General features: G+C 35.5%; 2 protein-coding genes across 2 annotated transcripts in view; one reads left to right on the plus strand and one right to left on the minus strand.

The window, feature by feature from the left end:
* The window catches only part of LOC134214542 (uncharacterized), a 301,878-nt gene that overhangs the window by 111,859 nt on the left and 175,007 nt on the right, over positions 1–15,012 (minus strand). The window lies entirely within an intron of this gene.
* Positions 7,026–8,377, plus strand: LOC134214497 (uncharacterized). Its single transcript, XM_062693859.1, has one exon. The coding sequence runs from the start codon at positions 7,090–7,092 to the stop codon at positions 8,179–8,181; it is 1,092 nt and encodes a 363-aa protein (XP_062549843.1). The 5' UTR covers positions 7,026–7,089; the 3' UTR covers positions 8,182–8,377.

Raw genomic sequence — 15,012 nt, forward strand, 5'->3', positions numbered from 1 at the left:
TTTTTAACTAATTTTATTTGCTAATTATCTAATACATGCATTCATCTCTTAGACTAGGTGTTCCGTGTTTTCTTAACACTATCATCCTTATTTGCTATGTTACGCTTGTAGTTATTATTAATACATTTCAATTGCCTCTGGCAGTTAGAATTTTTCCTTTGGTTGAATTGAACCATGTAGCAATTACAATGTTTTCAACTTAAACTAAACTTAACCTATTTTATACTAAGGGTACAAGGAGTTAATCGTTGCAATAGAAGATTGCAACGATTTTTGTCTAAAATTGGAAATTATTTTGTTGGACATTTGTTGCAATGTCTCAATATTAGAAATTCTATGAAGTTCAATGGTACTATACCACGGAGGCAACTTCAGAATCATTTTCAGAATTTTATTTTGAATCCTCTGAAGTGCCTTCTTTCTGGTATTGCAGCAACTAGTCCATATCGGCACAGCATACAACATGGCAGGTCTAAAAAATTGTTTGTAAATCAAAAGTTTGTTCTTAAGACAAAGTGGATATAGACACTTAATATATTTGTTACATTTGGCTTGAAGGCCTTCAATGTGATTTTTAAAAGTTAATTTTTGATCTAGCAGAAGTCCTAAATATTTAGCTTCGCTAGACCAATTAATTGGAACCCCATTCATAGTGACAATATGTCTGCTAGAAGGTTTCAAATAAGAAGCTCTCGGCTTATGTGGGATAATTATAAGCTGAGTTTTGGAAGCATTCGGGGAAATTTTCCATTTTGCAAGTAAGTGGAGAAAATATCCAAACTTTTTGCAATCTATTACAAATGACACGAAGGCTTCGCCCTTTGGCTGAAAGGCCCGTGTCATCTGCAAACAAAAATTTTGACACCCTGGTGGTAAATCAGGTAAGTCAGAAGTAAAAATGTTATACAATATGGGCCCCAGTATGCTGCCTTGGGGACACCAGCCCTTACAGGTAATCTATCAGATTTAGTATTCTGATAGTTTACCTGCAGTGAAACGATCTGATAAATAATTTTGGATCAGTTTAATGATGTACAGAGGAAAATTAAAATTCATCAATTTTACAATCAAACCTTCATGCCAAACACTGTCAAATGCTTTCTCTATATCAAGAAGAGCAACTCCAGTCGAATATCCTTCAGATTTGTTGAGCCGAATTAAGTTCGTAACTCTTAATAACTGATGAGTGGTTGAATGCCCATGGCGAAAACCAAATTGCTCATCAGCAAAATAGAATTGTCATTAATATGAACCATCATTCTATTTAAAATAATCTTTTCAAACAGTTTGCTTATTGAAGAAAGCAAACTGATTGAGCGATAACTAGAAGCCTCAGCTGGATTTTTGTCCGGCTTCAAAATTGGAACAACTTTGGCGTTTTTCCATTTATCTGGAAAGTATGCCAATTGAAAACATTTGTTAAATAAATTAACCAAAAAGGATAAAGAGCTCTCAGGAAGTTTTTTGATAAGTATGTAGAAAATACCATCATCACCCGGGGCTTTCATATTTTTAAATTTTCTAGTAAAAGGTCTAACTTCATCCAAATTGGTTCCCAACGAAGGGTTAAAAACATTCTCTTGATTGAGAATGTCTTCGAAGCTCCGTGTAACCTGATCCTCAATTGGACTAGTGAGACCTAGACTAAAATTATGGGCACTCTCGAACTGCTGAGCAAGTTTTTGAGCCTTTTCGCCATTTGTTAATAAAATTTTATTTCCCTCTTTAAGCGCTGGAATTGGCTTTTGAGGTTTTTTAAGAATTTTCGTTAATTTCCAAAAGGGTTTCGAACTGGGATCCAACTTCGAGACATTATTCTCAAAGTTGGTATTTCTCAGAATAGCGAAACGTTTTTAATTTCATTTTGCAAATCTCGCCAAATAACTTTCAACGCGGGATCGCGAGTTCTTTGGTATTGCCTTCTTCTCACATTTTTAAGACGGATCAGTAGCTGAAGATCGTCGTCAATAATAATGGAGTTGAATTTAACTTCACATTTCGGAATTGCAATGCCTCTGGCTTCGACAATTAAATTTGTCAAAGATACGAGAGCATTATCAATATCACTTTTGGTATCGAGAGGAATATCAACATCAAAATTCCTATCGATATACGTTTTATATAAATCCCAATCAGCTCTATGATAATTAAAGGTAGAGCTGATTGGATTATAAATGGCTTCTTGTGAGATTTCAAATGTCACAGGAAGGTGATCAGAGTCAAAGTCAGCATGAGTTACCAATTGGCCACACAGCTGACTTGAATCCGTTAAAACTAAATCAATTGTAGAAGGATTTCGACTGGAAGAAAAACAAGTTGGTCCATTGGGATATTGAATAGTATAATATCCCGCAGAACAATCTTCAAATAAAATTTTACCATTGGAATTGCTTTGAGCATTATTCCATGAACGGTGTTTGGCATTGAAGTCACCAATTACGAAGAATTTTGATTTGTTGCTAGTCAGAATTTGAAGATCAGCTTTCAACAAATTCTTTAGCTGTTCATTGCATTGAAAAGGCAAGTAGGCTGCAATGGAGGAAAATTGCCCAAAATTTGTTTCAACAGAAACTCCCAAGGTTTAAAAAATTTGGTTTCGAACGAAGAAAATAATGTATGTTTGATACGTCTATTAATGACAATGGCGACCCCACCACAGGCGCTGTCAAGACGATCATTTCTGTAGATAAAATAGTTTGGATCTCTTTTAATGGAGAGTCCTGGTTTTAAATACGTTTCAGTTATAATGGCAATATGCATATTATGAACTGAAAGGAAGTTGAATAATTCATCTTCCTTACCCTTTAGAGAGCGGGCATTCCAATTTAGAACTTTCACACAATTATTTGGATCCATTGAAACGGAGTCCGATAACAATTTTTTGTGTGTACTTTATACCAACCTGAACAGCTTCAGGAATGGTATTTGCTTTGAACAATGCATCAATCATGTGATGCAATTGTTCAGTTAAAAAATCAAAATCGGAAGCAGTCATGCTACCTGAATTTGCAACATGACCATTATTTTCCGTTGGGACATGGGTATAAACCTCATTTTGAGAAGAGAAATTTTGTCTACCAGCAGCGATGTTTGCATACGTAGGTACATTGGAAAAATTGGAATTTACTGAAGTGCTTGCTACCCGTTGACGAGCGGCAAAATTTGTTTGTGCATTGTGGTGGGTATGAATTGCTCGACCGGTAACCGGTTTCGAAATTTCAGCGTTTGAAAAATTTCTACCCGTCGAATCTGGGATCCGATTGGAATTTCCCGTCATCAATTTCGCACGGGAATTCAAAACTTTTTTGCGTGAAGGGCATTCCCAGAAATTGGATTTATGATTGCCCCCACAGTTTGCGCACTTAAATTTATTGGAATCTTCTCTCACAGGACATGCGTCCTTGGCGTGAGAGGTTCCACCACAAATCATGCATTTAGCATCCATGTGACAATGTTTGGTTCCATGACCCCACTTTTGGCACTTACGGCACTGGGTAGGGTTTTGGAAATTTCCCTCAGGCCTGCGAAAATGTTCCCATGTAACACGGACATGAGACATAATACAGGCCTTTTCCAAACTTTTCATATTATTTAGTTCACTTAAAATGAACTAAATAAAATTCTTGAGAAATGCCCCTCTGGGAAGTACCAGAGTGGGATTTCTTTTTCATCTTAGGGCCGTACACTAATTACGTAAGCAATTATGGGGAGGGGTGGTCTCCCATATTCTTACGTTCCATATAAATAAAAAATGATTTGTATGGGAAAAATCTTACATGGGGGGAGGGGGGGTTGAAAAACCCAGAAAAAATGCTTACGTAATTAGTGCACGGCCCCTTAATTACTTGGACTGGTGAAAATCCAAGTAATTGAGAAATTTCAATTTTAATCTCATCCAGTGATTTGTCATCACTGGGGAGACCTTTCAAGACGACTTTGAACAATCGCTCAGTTTTGTCGTCGTATGTGAAGAATTTATGGCGCTTCTCAGTTAAATAGTGAAGAAGACGTTTGCGATCGTCAAAGGATCCCGGCAAAACGCGGCAGTCACCCTTCCTAGCAATCTGAAATGAAACCTTGATCCCCTGAAGGTTACTCAAGATTTCATTCCGAAAGCCAGAAAACTCGGCAACAGATACCACAATTGGCGGAATCCTTTGTTTCTTCGCATGAATCGAATCACCTGGGCTAAAGGTAGATTCGATTTGCTCAATTTCATCATTAATCAAATCGAACTGATTGCTCAGTTCGATAGGAGAAGAAACAATGTCAACATTAGATTTAGAAGGAATATCTGAAGTCTCCAGCTTCCTTCTATTTTTTCCGCGCTTGGGCAGGACGGTCTTGAAACCTTGTTTCTTTGAAGGAAGTGGAGAATTCAGATACGCCCCCGGCCTCGTGTTTTTATTAATACTCATTGCTGAGCGTGGAGACGTGACCTTCTAAGATGTTTTTCCCAGAACGGTGTCCCTGCAGGATTACCACCGCTTGTCGGAATTTTACTTCCGCAAACGGGTCCAACGTAAAACGAAGGCACGGGTCCTTGCAAAGATCGTAACGGGATCAGTGGGTACAAATAGCGCTAAGAAGCACCGTTGAAATTAAAATAGCTTCGGGTAGTATTAAAAACTTCCTTCCGCAAAGAGAGAAAGAACCGCACAGCACGAAAGCACGATGCGGTCATTAAAATTTTGTGATATTTTTTTACTATTTGCACAATATGAATGCGGAATGATCGCGGAACCTCTCACGCCAAGGACGCGATACCAAGGGGTTTCACATGAATTACCTTCTCAACTAACCAACGATTCCTTTTCCGTAGCGCTCACGGAGATGCAGAGCATACCTCGGTCTCTTAAAACAATGAGTGTTACACTAATTTGCCTCTCCTAATACTAAATTGACTATAAGCACCGTTATTGACCAGCATCGTTATTGTTCATGAATTGGAAACTCCGAAGCAAGTATACAATAAGAATAACTTGTTTGTATCCCAAGAATATTATTTAATTGATGAGCTATGCATATTTGCTGTTTCTCGGCCAATCATGATAAGCTACTACGACGTGTACAGTTAAGAAACGTTATTAAGCTCTTCTTGGACTATTTGCACAATATATAAGGAACATTGCAGATTTTTGGGCATTTCTAGATCTACGCATGGAATTTGCAAAAAAAAATCCAGAACGGGTTGAAAGATCATTAAAATTGCTGAAAATTCTTTACTTATGTTTGCTTCCAGCACATACTGACCATAACAGCTGTTCCATCTGCTAAGGACACACACACACACAATAGATCAGTTTGTCGAGCTGATAATATAATATAATAATATAATGGATAATATAATGGAACGTACTCACGGTCAAGCAGTTCAAGCAGTTTGACCAACAATGACTCCACCTCTCGTTTATTCAAACATTCATCAAGTTTCACCAACAGCGGCACGAACAATCAATTGATTCTACCAACAACATCACACACGAACTACCGAAGCGCCAACTTGAGGGTTTATACAACTTCACTACAAATGCTTAAACATGTTCGACGAACCTTGACTCCACCCCCGACAACTCAAACCAAAATCAAACCGTTCTAATGTTTTCCAACCGAGTCGCCAACTGTCAAATGGTTGTTCGAACAAATTCACACACGTTCAAACAAAGCAGCAACCGAAGCGTTTTCTTGGAGGCTGAGTCAATGTTCGTCAAACTGCTTGACTGGTGTGTACGTTGCATAAGACTATTGATCTGTGAAATGCACATGATTCTTCTAGTGAGCAAATGTATGCTATATATGTAGACGAGGAATAAGAAGGAATAAATTTTGGCAGACACACCCTTTTCAAATGTTGATCTAGTAATATAAATTCTATATCTGCGTATACGCCTGACAGATGTGAATACATAATTAAGTATCCCACTAGATCAAAAAATAAATCTAAGTATTCTTTTTCAAATTTTGACTAAGTCAATACTGTAAAAACACGCTGACAAGATAATATGAAGTATGCTTCAGCAATTGATAATGAATTCAGCAATAATATGAAGTATAATTCAGCAATAATATGAAGTATATTCAGCAATGAAGTATGCTGTATGCAATTTGAATCCGTATATGAAAAATCCCACAATTTCTTTATTTTTATATACTTACTTATATAAAACTGATATAAAATTGATCAGATTCAGGAGCACACACTCCACGATGAATTCCTATGAAAGCGGCACAATTGCTGGGGTATTGCCTTATCGCCAATGGTATATGCGGCGTGAATGTGGCGATTTATCACAGATTGCCTCTTCAGTTTTTCGGAGACGAGCCAGCCTCGGGCTGAAAGTCTCCTTAATAAAGACACACAAAAAAATGCCTCTTCAGTTTTTATAACCCTTTTGGTCGCAAAACAGTTATTCGACTTCGAAAAAGTGAAATCAGAATTGCGTACATAATGTAAAACCAATGCAAGAAAAATTCCGCGGAAAAAAAAATCAAAATTTCGTTTCGTTTCGAAAAATTTCGAATTAAATGAATCTCGATTTCGTATCGTTTCGAAGTCTCGAAAGAAATCTATATTTCGTTTCGTTTCGATCCGAATCAACATAGACATTTTAAATTTCGTTTCGTTTCGTTTCGTTAGGAAAAAGTGTGTTATCGCATACCCTTATGTCCTACTCTGGACATCAACGGCTTGGACAGACATCCGTATATACGATCTGACCCACAACCCTCTAGCAATCATACCTCTAGGACAAGCCAGGATTAGCAACAACTACGTCAGAATAATACATCCTATAAATTTGACAGATGTCAAGGAAGCTATAGATTTGTTCAATTATGCAGTTAACAGTTTTGATCTAACCGATTCGCTTTTCGAACAAGTTATTAGGAAAAGATAAACGAAATCAATCTGACATTCGATAGAATTACGCCTCAGAATAGATTCAAGAGATGGGAATCACTCGGTAGGGCTTGGAAATACGTATCAGGAGTCCTGATGCGGAAGATTTGAAAGTTATCAATAGCTCTATAAATTCCTTAATAGTCGCAAACAATAATCAGGTACACATTAATCATTTATTTGAAAACCGAATGAAGAATCTTACAAACACTTTCAATTTTCTGATAGATAATGCGCAGAAGTTAGAAAACGTTACATTCAAAAGTTTCGATTCACTCAATTTCGTATTCAAATTAGATGAACTATTATATTATTTAGAAGTCGTCGAGGAATCTCTTACACTGGCCAGACGTAGCATACCAAGTAGCCGCATCATCCAAGGAGGAGAATTAGAAGCCATTCAACGAATCCTTCGCAACAACGACTTTGGACTTAACTCGGTGGACAGCATTCTGAATATTGCAAGCTCTTACGCAATGTTCAACAAAGATAACATCATCTACGTACTCAAAATACCCCAAATCGAAGGAGCATTATATACGCTCAACTTTGTCGAAGCAGTAATCGAAGACGGTTACCGCATTCATGTACCAGCACCATTTTATCTGAAAGGACAAATTCCACTCATCTCGCATGTCCCATGTATCAAGCTCAGAGCTCTCTTTGTATGTTCCAGTAGCAGTTTGGAACCACTCACAGAGTGTATGCAAAAGTTAATCTCCGGAAAAACAGCTGATTGCCCTATAGAACGTATTTATGGAAGTAAAATTATACGGAAGATTAACGATGGCAATATTGTAATCCACGGACACAATATAACTTTGAAATCCAACTGTTCAGCTACCAGGTCCCTCAGTGGTCCAAATCTCATTCAGCATTCACACTGTACTTTAAAACTGGATGACGTCGAATATTCCAGTACTAACGTGGAGATACCACCCTTCACACCAATAACTGGAATTAAGGTAAATCCGACCAAAATCATAAACCATATTCCATTGGCACATTTACAGGAACTGCATTTAGAGCATCGCAACCACATAGAACTCCTAAACCTAACAGCAGAGAACATACATTGGAAACTAGATATCTACGGGTGGATAACCTCCGCAACAGCGACAACGCTACTGATCATCATATTGGGAACAGCCATAGCCATGACATTTAAATTCTACATTTTGAAAACACTCTTCGCATCGGACACACCAGAGGAGATAAAGCGAAATAATCCATCCGAGGAGCATCCCGAGTCGAGAAGCATCCCGCTTCTTCCGCAGCTATAGAAGGAACCCGAGGGCGGCTTCCAACCGGAAGGGGAGCCGTTAGCGAATCGTACGGTGCATCACGCCACGTGTATGCACCAATCAGCGAAGGTGCCGGAACAATCGCCGAGTCAGCAGTTTTATATTATAAAACTGCCAGCAACAGCGTGGCTCGGCCTCTTTTTCATCAGTGCTCTGGTCAGTGCAAGTAGTGTAGTAAATAAAGTTAGTGTTCATTGTAATAAAAAGTTTTTTTAAAAAGTCAGTGAAGGTATCCCCTGCCCTAAGTCTAAGTATCTAAAAATCTGAAAATCTAAAAATCTAAAAATCTAAAAATCTAAAAATCTAAAAATCTAAAAATCTAAAAATCTAAAAATCTAAAAATCTAAAAATCTAAAATTCTAAAATTCTAAAAATCTCAAAATCTAAAAATCTAAAGATCTTAAAATCTAAAGATCTAAAAATCTAAAAATCTAAAAATCTAAAAATCTAAAAATCTCAAAATTTTAAAATCTAAAAATCTAAAAATCTAAAAATCTAAAAATCTAAAAATCTAAACAACTAAAAATCTAAAAATCTAAAAATCTAAAAACCTAAAAATCTAAAAATCTAAAAATCTAAAAATCTAAAAATCTAAAAATCTAAAAATCTAAAAATCTAAAAATCTAAAAATCTAAAAATCTAAAAATCTAAAAATCTAAAAATCTAAAAATCTAAAAAATCTAAAAATCTAAAAATCTAAAATCTAAAATCTAAGATCTTAGAATCAAAAAATCTGAAAATCTAAAAATCTAAAATCTTTAGAAAATCTAAAAATCTAAAAATCTAAAAATCTAAAAATCTAAAAATCTAAAAATCTAAAAATCTAGAAATCTAAAAATCTAAAAATCTAAAAATCTAAAATCAAAAAATCTAAAAATCTAAAAATCTAAAAATCTAAAAATCTAAAAATCTAAAAATCTAAAAATCTAAAAATCTAAAAATCTAAAAATCTAAAAATCTAAAAATCTAAAAATCTAAAAGCCTAAAAACCTAAAAACCTAAAAATCTAGAAATCTAAAAATATAAAAATCTAAAAATCTAGAAATCTAATATTCCAAAAATCAAAAATTCAAAAATCTAAAAATCTAAAATCTAAAAATCTAAAAATTTAAAAATCTAAAACTCTAAAAATCTAAAAATCTAAAATCTAAAAATCTAAAAATCTAAAAATCTAAAAATCTAAAAATCTAAAAATCTAAAAATCTAAAAATCTAAAAATCTAAAAATCTAAAAATCGATCTAAAAATCTAAAAATCTAAAATCCTAAAATCTAAAAAGCTAAAAATCTAAAAATCTAAAAATCTAAAAATCTAAAAATCTAAAAATCTAAAAATCTTAAAATCTAAAAATCTAAAAATCTAAAAATCTAAAAATCTAAAAATCTAAAAATCTAAAAATCTAAAAACCTAAAAACCTAAATATCTAAAAATCTAAAAATCTAAAAGTTTCAAAATCTTAAGATCTAAAAATTTTAATTTCTAAAAATCTAAAAATATGAAACATAAAAAATTAGAAATCTAAAATCTAAAAATCTGAAAATCTAAAACTCTAAATTTTTAAAAATCCAAAAATTTACAAATCTGGAGATCTCAAAAATTTAAAATCTAAAAATCTAAATTTAAAAAAATCTAAAAATCTAAAAATCTAAAAATCTAAAAATCTAAAAATCTAAAAATCTAAAAATCTAAGAATCTAAACATCTAAAAATCTAAAAATCTAAAAATCTAAAAATCTAAAAATCTAAAAATCTAAAAATTTAAAAATCTAAAAATCTAAAAATCTAAAAATTTAAAAATCTAAAAATCTAAAAATCTAAAAATTTAAAAATCTAAAAATCTAAAAATCTAAAAATCCTAAAATCCTAAAATCTAAAAATCTAAAGATCTCGAAATCTCAAAATCTAAAAATCAATCAATTGAAAAATCTAAAAATCCAGAAATCTAAAAATCTAAAAAACTAAAAATCTAAAAATCTAAAAATCTTAGAATCTAAAAAACTAAAACTCTAAAAATCTAAAAATCTAAAAATCTAAAAATCTAAAAATCTAAAAATCTAAAAATCTAAAAATCTAAAAATCTAAAAATCTAAAAATCTAAAAATCTAAAAATCTAAAAATCTAAGAATCTAAAAATCTTAAAATCTAAAAATCTAAAAATCTAAAACTCTAAAAATCTAAAAATCTAAAAATCTTTAAATCTAAAAATCTCAAAATCTTAAAATCTCAAAATCTAAAAATCTAAAAATCTCAAAATCCATAAATCTTTAAATCTAAAAATTTCAAAATCTCAAAATTTCAAAATCTAAAAATCTAAAAATCTAAAAATCTAAAAATCTAAAAATCTAAAAATCTAAAAATCTAAAAATCTAAAAATCTAAAAATCTAAAAATCTAAAAATCTAAAAATCTAAAAATCTAAAAATCTCAAAATCTCAAAATCTAAAAATCTAAAAATCTAAAAATCTAAAAATCTAAAAATCTAAAAATCCAAAAATCTAAAAATCTAAAAATCCAAAAATTTAAAAATCTAAAAATCTAAAATTCTAAAAATTCAAAGATCTTAAAATCTAAAAATTTACAAAGCTAAAAATTTTAAAATCTAAAAAATTTAAAATTGTACAAATCTAGAAATCTAAAAATATAGAAATCTAAAAATCTAAAAATTTTAAAATCTAAAAAATTTAAAATTGTACAAATCTAGAAATCTAAAAATATAGAAATCTAAAAATCTAAAAATATTAAAATCAAAAAATCCATAAATCTAAAAATCTCTAAAGCTAACTATGAGTCTCCGGGACTTATATAAAAAGTTCGGTTTCGTAGTGAAATGATAGCCTTTCGGTACAACTTTGTTGTACGAGAAAGGCAAAAATATAATCTTAATATCTACAAACCATAAATCGGCAGTCGGCACTAACATTTCAAAAGGGCGAAACTGCTTTTGTAAACAAGAGCTTCTGACGTCGCTGGGGGGCTCATTTGTACCCGCGCCATTTGATGAAAGAAGAAAATTCGCTGCTTCCATCAGTGGTGTTGGATTGCGTTGGTGGGCTCTCATGAGCCCGCCAGCAACGTGAGTAGCTTTTGTTCACAAAAGCAGTTTCGCCCTTTTGAAGTGTTGGTGCCGAAATCCAAAAATCTACAGACATAAAATTCATAAAATCTACAAATCTAAATACCTTAAAATCCTAAAATCCAAATATTTGTAGATTTAAAAATAATATTTGTCTAAAAATCGAGAAATCGACTTCTTTTAAAATCTAAAAGTGCTGAAATTGAAAAATCCGTAAATACAAAAATCAAAAAACCTAAACATATTATAATCCTACTAAGCGCACAGGCACACTATGCGCTTATGAAGTGGAAACCTATAAGTGAAAGGCTAATCGTTGCCAGATTTAGAACACGGGTCCGTAACCTTACTATAATCCAATGTTATGCGCCAACCGATGCTGCCGATCTGCAAGACAAAGAGAAGTCAACTCGCGGCTGATCATCACCTCCTCATCGGCGAAATACGCCTGCGCATTGCGCAGATTCGTCGGCAGAAGGAAAGAGTTGGACGACGATTCAACACACGCCGACTAGAAGATGCCACGGTGAAACGGTCCTTCGTTGAAGAACTGGAGACGCGTGCTGCAGATATTCCGGAAGGTGGCAGCGTGGAAGACCAATGGACCGCCATCAAGAATGCCTTTTTCGCCACCAGCGAGAACAATCTGGGCGAACTACGCACCCAGAGAAAGCAATGGATCACCGATGAGACCTGGAGGAAGATAGAGGAGCGAAGAGAAGCCAAAGCCGCGGTAGAGCGATCAAAAACCAGAGGAGCCAAAGTCCTAGCCCGACAACGATACTCGGCTCTTGAGAAGGAAGTAAAACGCTCATGTCGACGGGACAAGCGAGCGTGGGCAGACTCTCTGGCCGACGAAGGAGAGAGAGCCTCCGCAACCGGGGACATTCGCCTCCTCTACGACATCTCACGACGCTTAAGCGGGGCGAAGATGAATGTAACGATGCCTGTGAAAGACGCGAATGATCAGTTATTGACCGACCCAACTGACCAGCTGAAACGCTGGTTCGAGCACTTCGAACAACTTTTTCAAGTGCCAGCCTCGGCATGATCTGCTTAGGATCCGACGTATAACACGCGTCAATACCGAAGCTCCATCACTGCTAGAGATTCAAACAGCCAACCAAAGCATGAAATCGAATAAAGCCCCAGGGGTCGATCGCATATCAGCCGAGATGCTCAAAGCTGACCCCATGACATCCGCTCAACTACTGCATCGTTTATTTCTGAATATCTGGGACACCGCAACTTTCCCGGTTGACAGGATGCAAGGTACCTTAGTGAAGGTGCCCAAAAAGGGTGACCTGACTGTATGCGATAACTGGCGAGGCATTATGTTGCTGTGTACCGTTCTCAAAGTTCTATGCAAAATTATCCTAGCCCGGATTCAGGAGAAGATCGATGCGACTCTCCGGCGGCAGCAGGCCAGATTCCGTGCCGGAAGATCCTGTGTGGACCATATTGTCACGCTCCGCATCATTCTGGAGCAGGTCAACGAATTCCAAGAGTCCCTTTACTTGGTATTCATTGACTACGAAAAAGCTTTCGACCGTCTCAATCACGAGAATATGTGGGGCGCCCTGAGACGGCCTCATCGAAGCACAGTACGAGGCCTTTTCGTGTAGAGTGCTGCACAATGGGGTCCTGTCCGACCCTATCCGGGTCGAAGCTGGTGTGAGGCAAGGATGTATTCTATCACCGTTACTGTTCCTCATCGTAATCGACGAGATTCTGGTAGATGCGATTGACCGTGAACCAAACCGCGGGCTGTTATGGCAGCCTATAACCATGGTGCACCTAAATGACTTCGAATTGGCTGATGACGTTGCACTCCTCGCGTAACGGCGCTCTGTTATGCAGAGTAAGCTCAACGACCTTGCCGAGCGCTCCTCTTCGACAGGTTTAGTCATCAACGTCAACAAAACCAAATCGTTGAATGTAAACACGATGACTCCTTCCAGTTTCACAGTAGTCGGGCAACCAGTGGAGAATGTTGAAAGCTTCCAATATCTTGGTAGCCAAATGGCGTCAGACAGCGGTACCAAGATTGACATAGGCGCACGGATCAAGAAAGCAAGGGTTGCCTTTGCGAGTTTAAGAAATATCTGAAAAAACAGGCAGATAAGTGAACGCACCAAAATACGAATTTTCAACTCTAACGTGAAATCTGTGCTGTTATATCAGAGGAAAACACTCAACGGCTGCAGGTGCTCATTAACAGATGCCTGCGGTATATAATTCGGGCCTGGGGCCTCACAACTGGATCTCAAACAACGAGTCCCATGGCGGCAAAGCCTCAATAAAGAAATAAAAGAAGTCGAGCGAAATCTAACCTGGCGACAGGTTAGGGTCTGTTCACAAATTACGTAACACAAAAATCCGAGTTTTTGACCCCCTCCCTCCCCCTCGTAACAAAAAGTAACATTTTTGGTACCCCCTCCCTCCCCCATGTAACGCGTAACTGTGAAAATTTTAAAGGCAGATTTTTTTCCCTTCTCTGAAGCATTTGGGTTTTGGTATTTTTTGAACACTGTTAGAATAGGGACGTCACATGATCAAAAATCAAGGATATCAAGTATGCAGCTAGCAGAAACGAAATGTAATTTGCAATCATAACCATTTACATAGTTTTGCGGAACTGTGGTGTCGAGAAATACAATATTCGCTTGGTATTTTTACACCCATCAGTCCCGCTATGTCAGCATGCTTGATTTAAATAATAACTAACGATAACGATAAACAGCAATTACTTCAATCAGTGATTAAAAAAAGACATTCAAATAAAAAATTTTTCGCGTTATGCGTAACATTTGGTAGTACCCACCCCCACCCCCACCTTTTAGTGTAACAAAGTATAACGCAAGTTGGACCTCCCCCCCCCCCCCCCCCCTCCAAGAAGCGTTACGTAATTTGTGAACAGACCCTTAAAACGATAGCCGGGCAACGCTCAGGATGGAGATCTTTCAAGTCGGCCATTTGAACCACTGGAGGTGTACAGGATCCATAAGTAAGTAAGTAAGTAAATATTATAATCTAAAAATCTTAAATTCTAAATTTCGAAAAATCTTAAAATTTACAAGTTTGAAAATCCTTAGTCCAATGAAATCTAAAAAACCTCTAAAGGTTTTTTAAGTCTGAAAATCTTGAAATCGACGCATTTGAAAATTTTAAAAATTATGACAAATTCTTGAAACATAAAAAATTGGGTTTCTAGAATGATTTTTATCTCAAAATATAAAACTTGGAAAGTTTAGATTTTTATAATTAAAAATTTAAAAAAAATTAGAAAATCTTAGTTTTAAGAGTTTAAGTATCTAAGTATCTAAGTGAGAATCTAAAAATTCAAAAGTCCGGTAATCTAAAGATCCTAAGAACGAACTTTTTGGGATCTTATGTTGTTCCACCTCGCGTTTTCAAGGGCACCACTTTCAATACTGAAGCTACCAGCAGTTGTCATCTTTTTATTCTACGCTTGATGCGACGCAGCAAAGCTAAATTAAAAGTATGATCGTTATTTGCTGCTCTTTGTTCAGATTGGTGCCTCTGAAATGGCGAGGTAACATTTCTTTGGATTCTGGACAGTTTCACCTTAAAATCTTAAAAAATACCGTCGTGCGGGGCTTCTTTTGACAAATCGGGGGCTGCTTTGGACATTTTGAAACAAGAATAACAACATGAATTACTAGCAAATTGTCATTATCACCATTCGGATTGCTTGTTGATAGCTTGATGGCAACTTT

Source organism: Armigeres subalbatus, chromosome 1 (genome assembly GCF_024139115.2).
Source record: "Armigeres subalbatus isolate Guangzhou_Male chromosome 1, GZ_Asu_2, whole genome shotgun sequence".
Classification (NCBI taxonomy): domain Eukaryota; kingdom Metazoa; phylum Arthropoda; class Insecta; order Diptera; family Culicidae; genus Armigeres; species Armigeres subalbatus.

Coding starts and splice junctions, on each gene's coding strand:
- LOC134214497 (XM_062693859.1), top strand. CDS start 7,090: ATGAAGAATCTTACAAACACTTTCAATTTTCTGATAGATAATGCGCAG.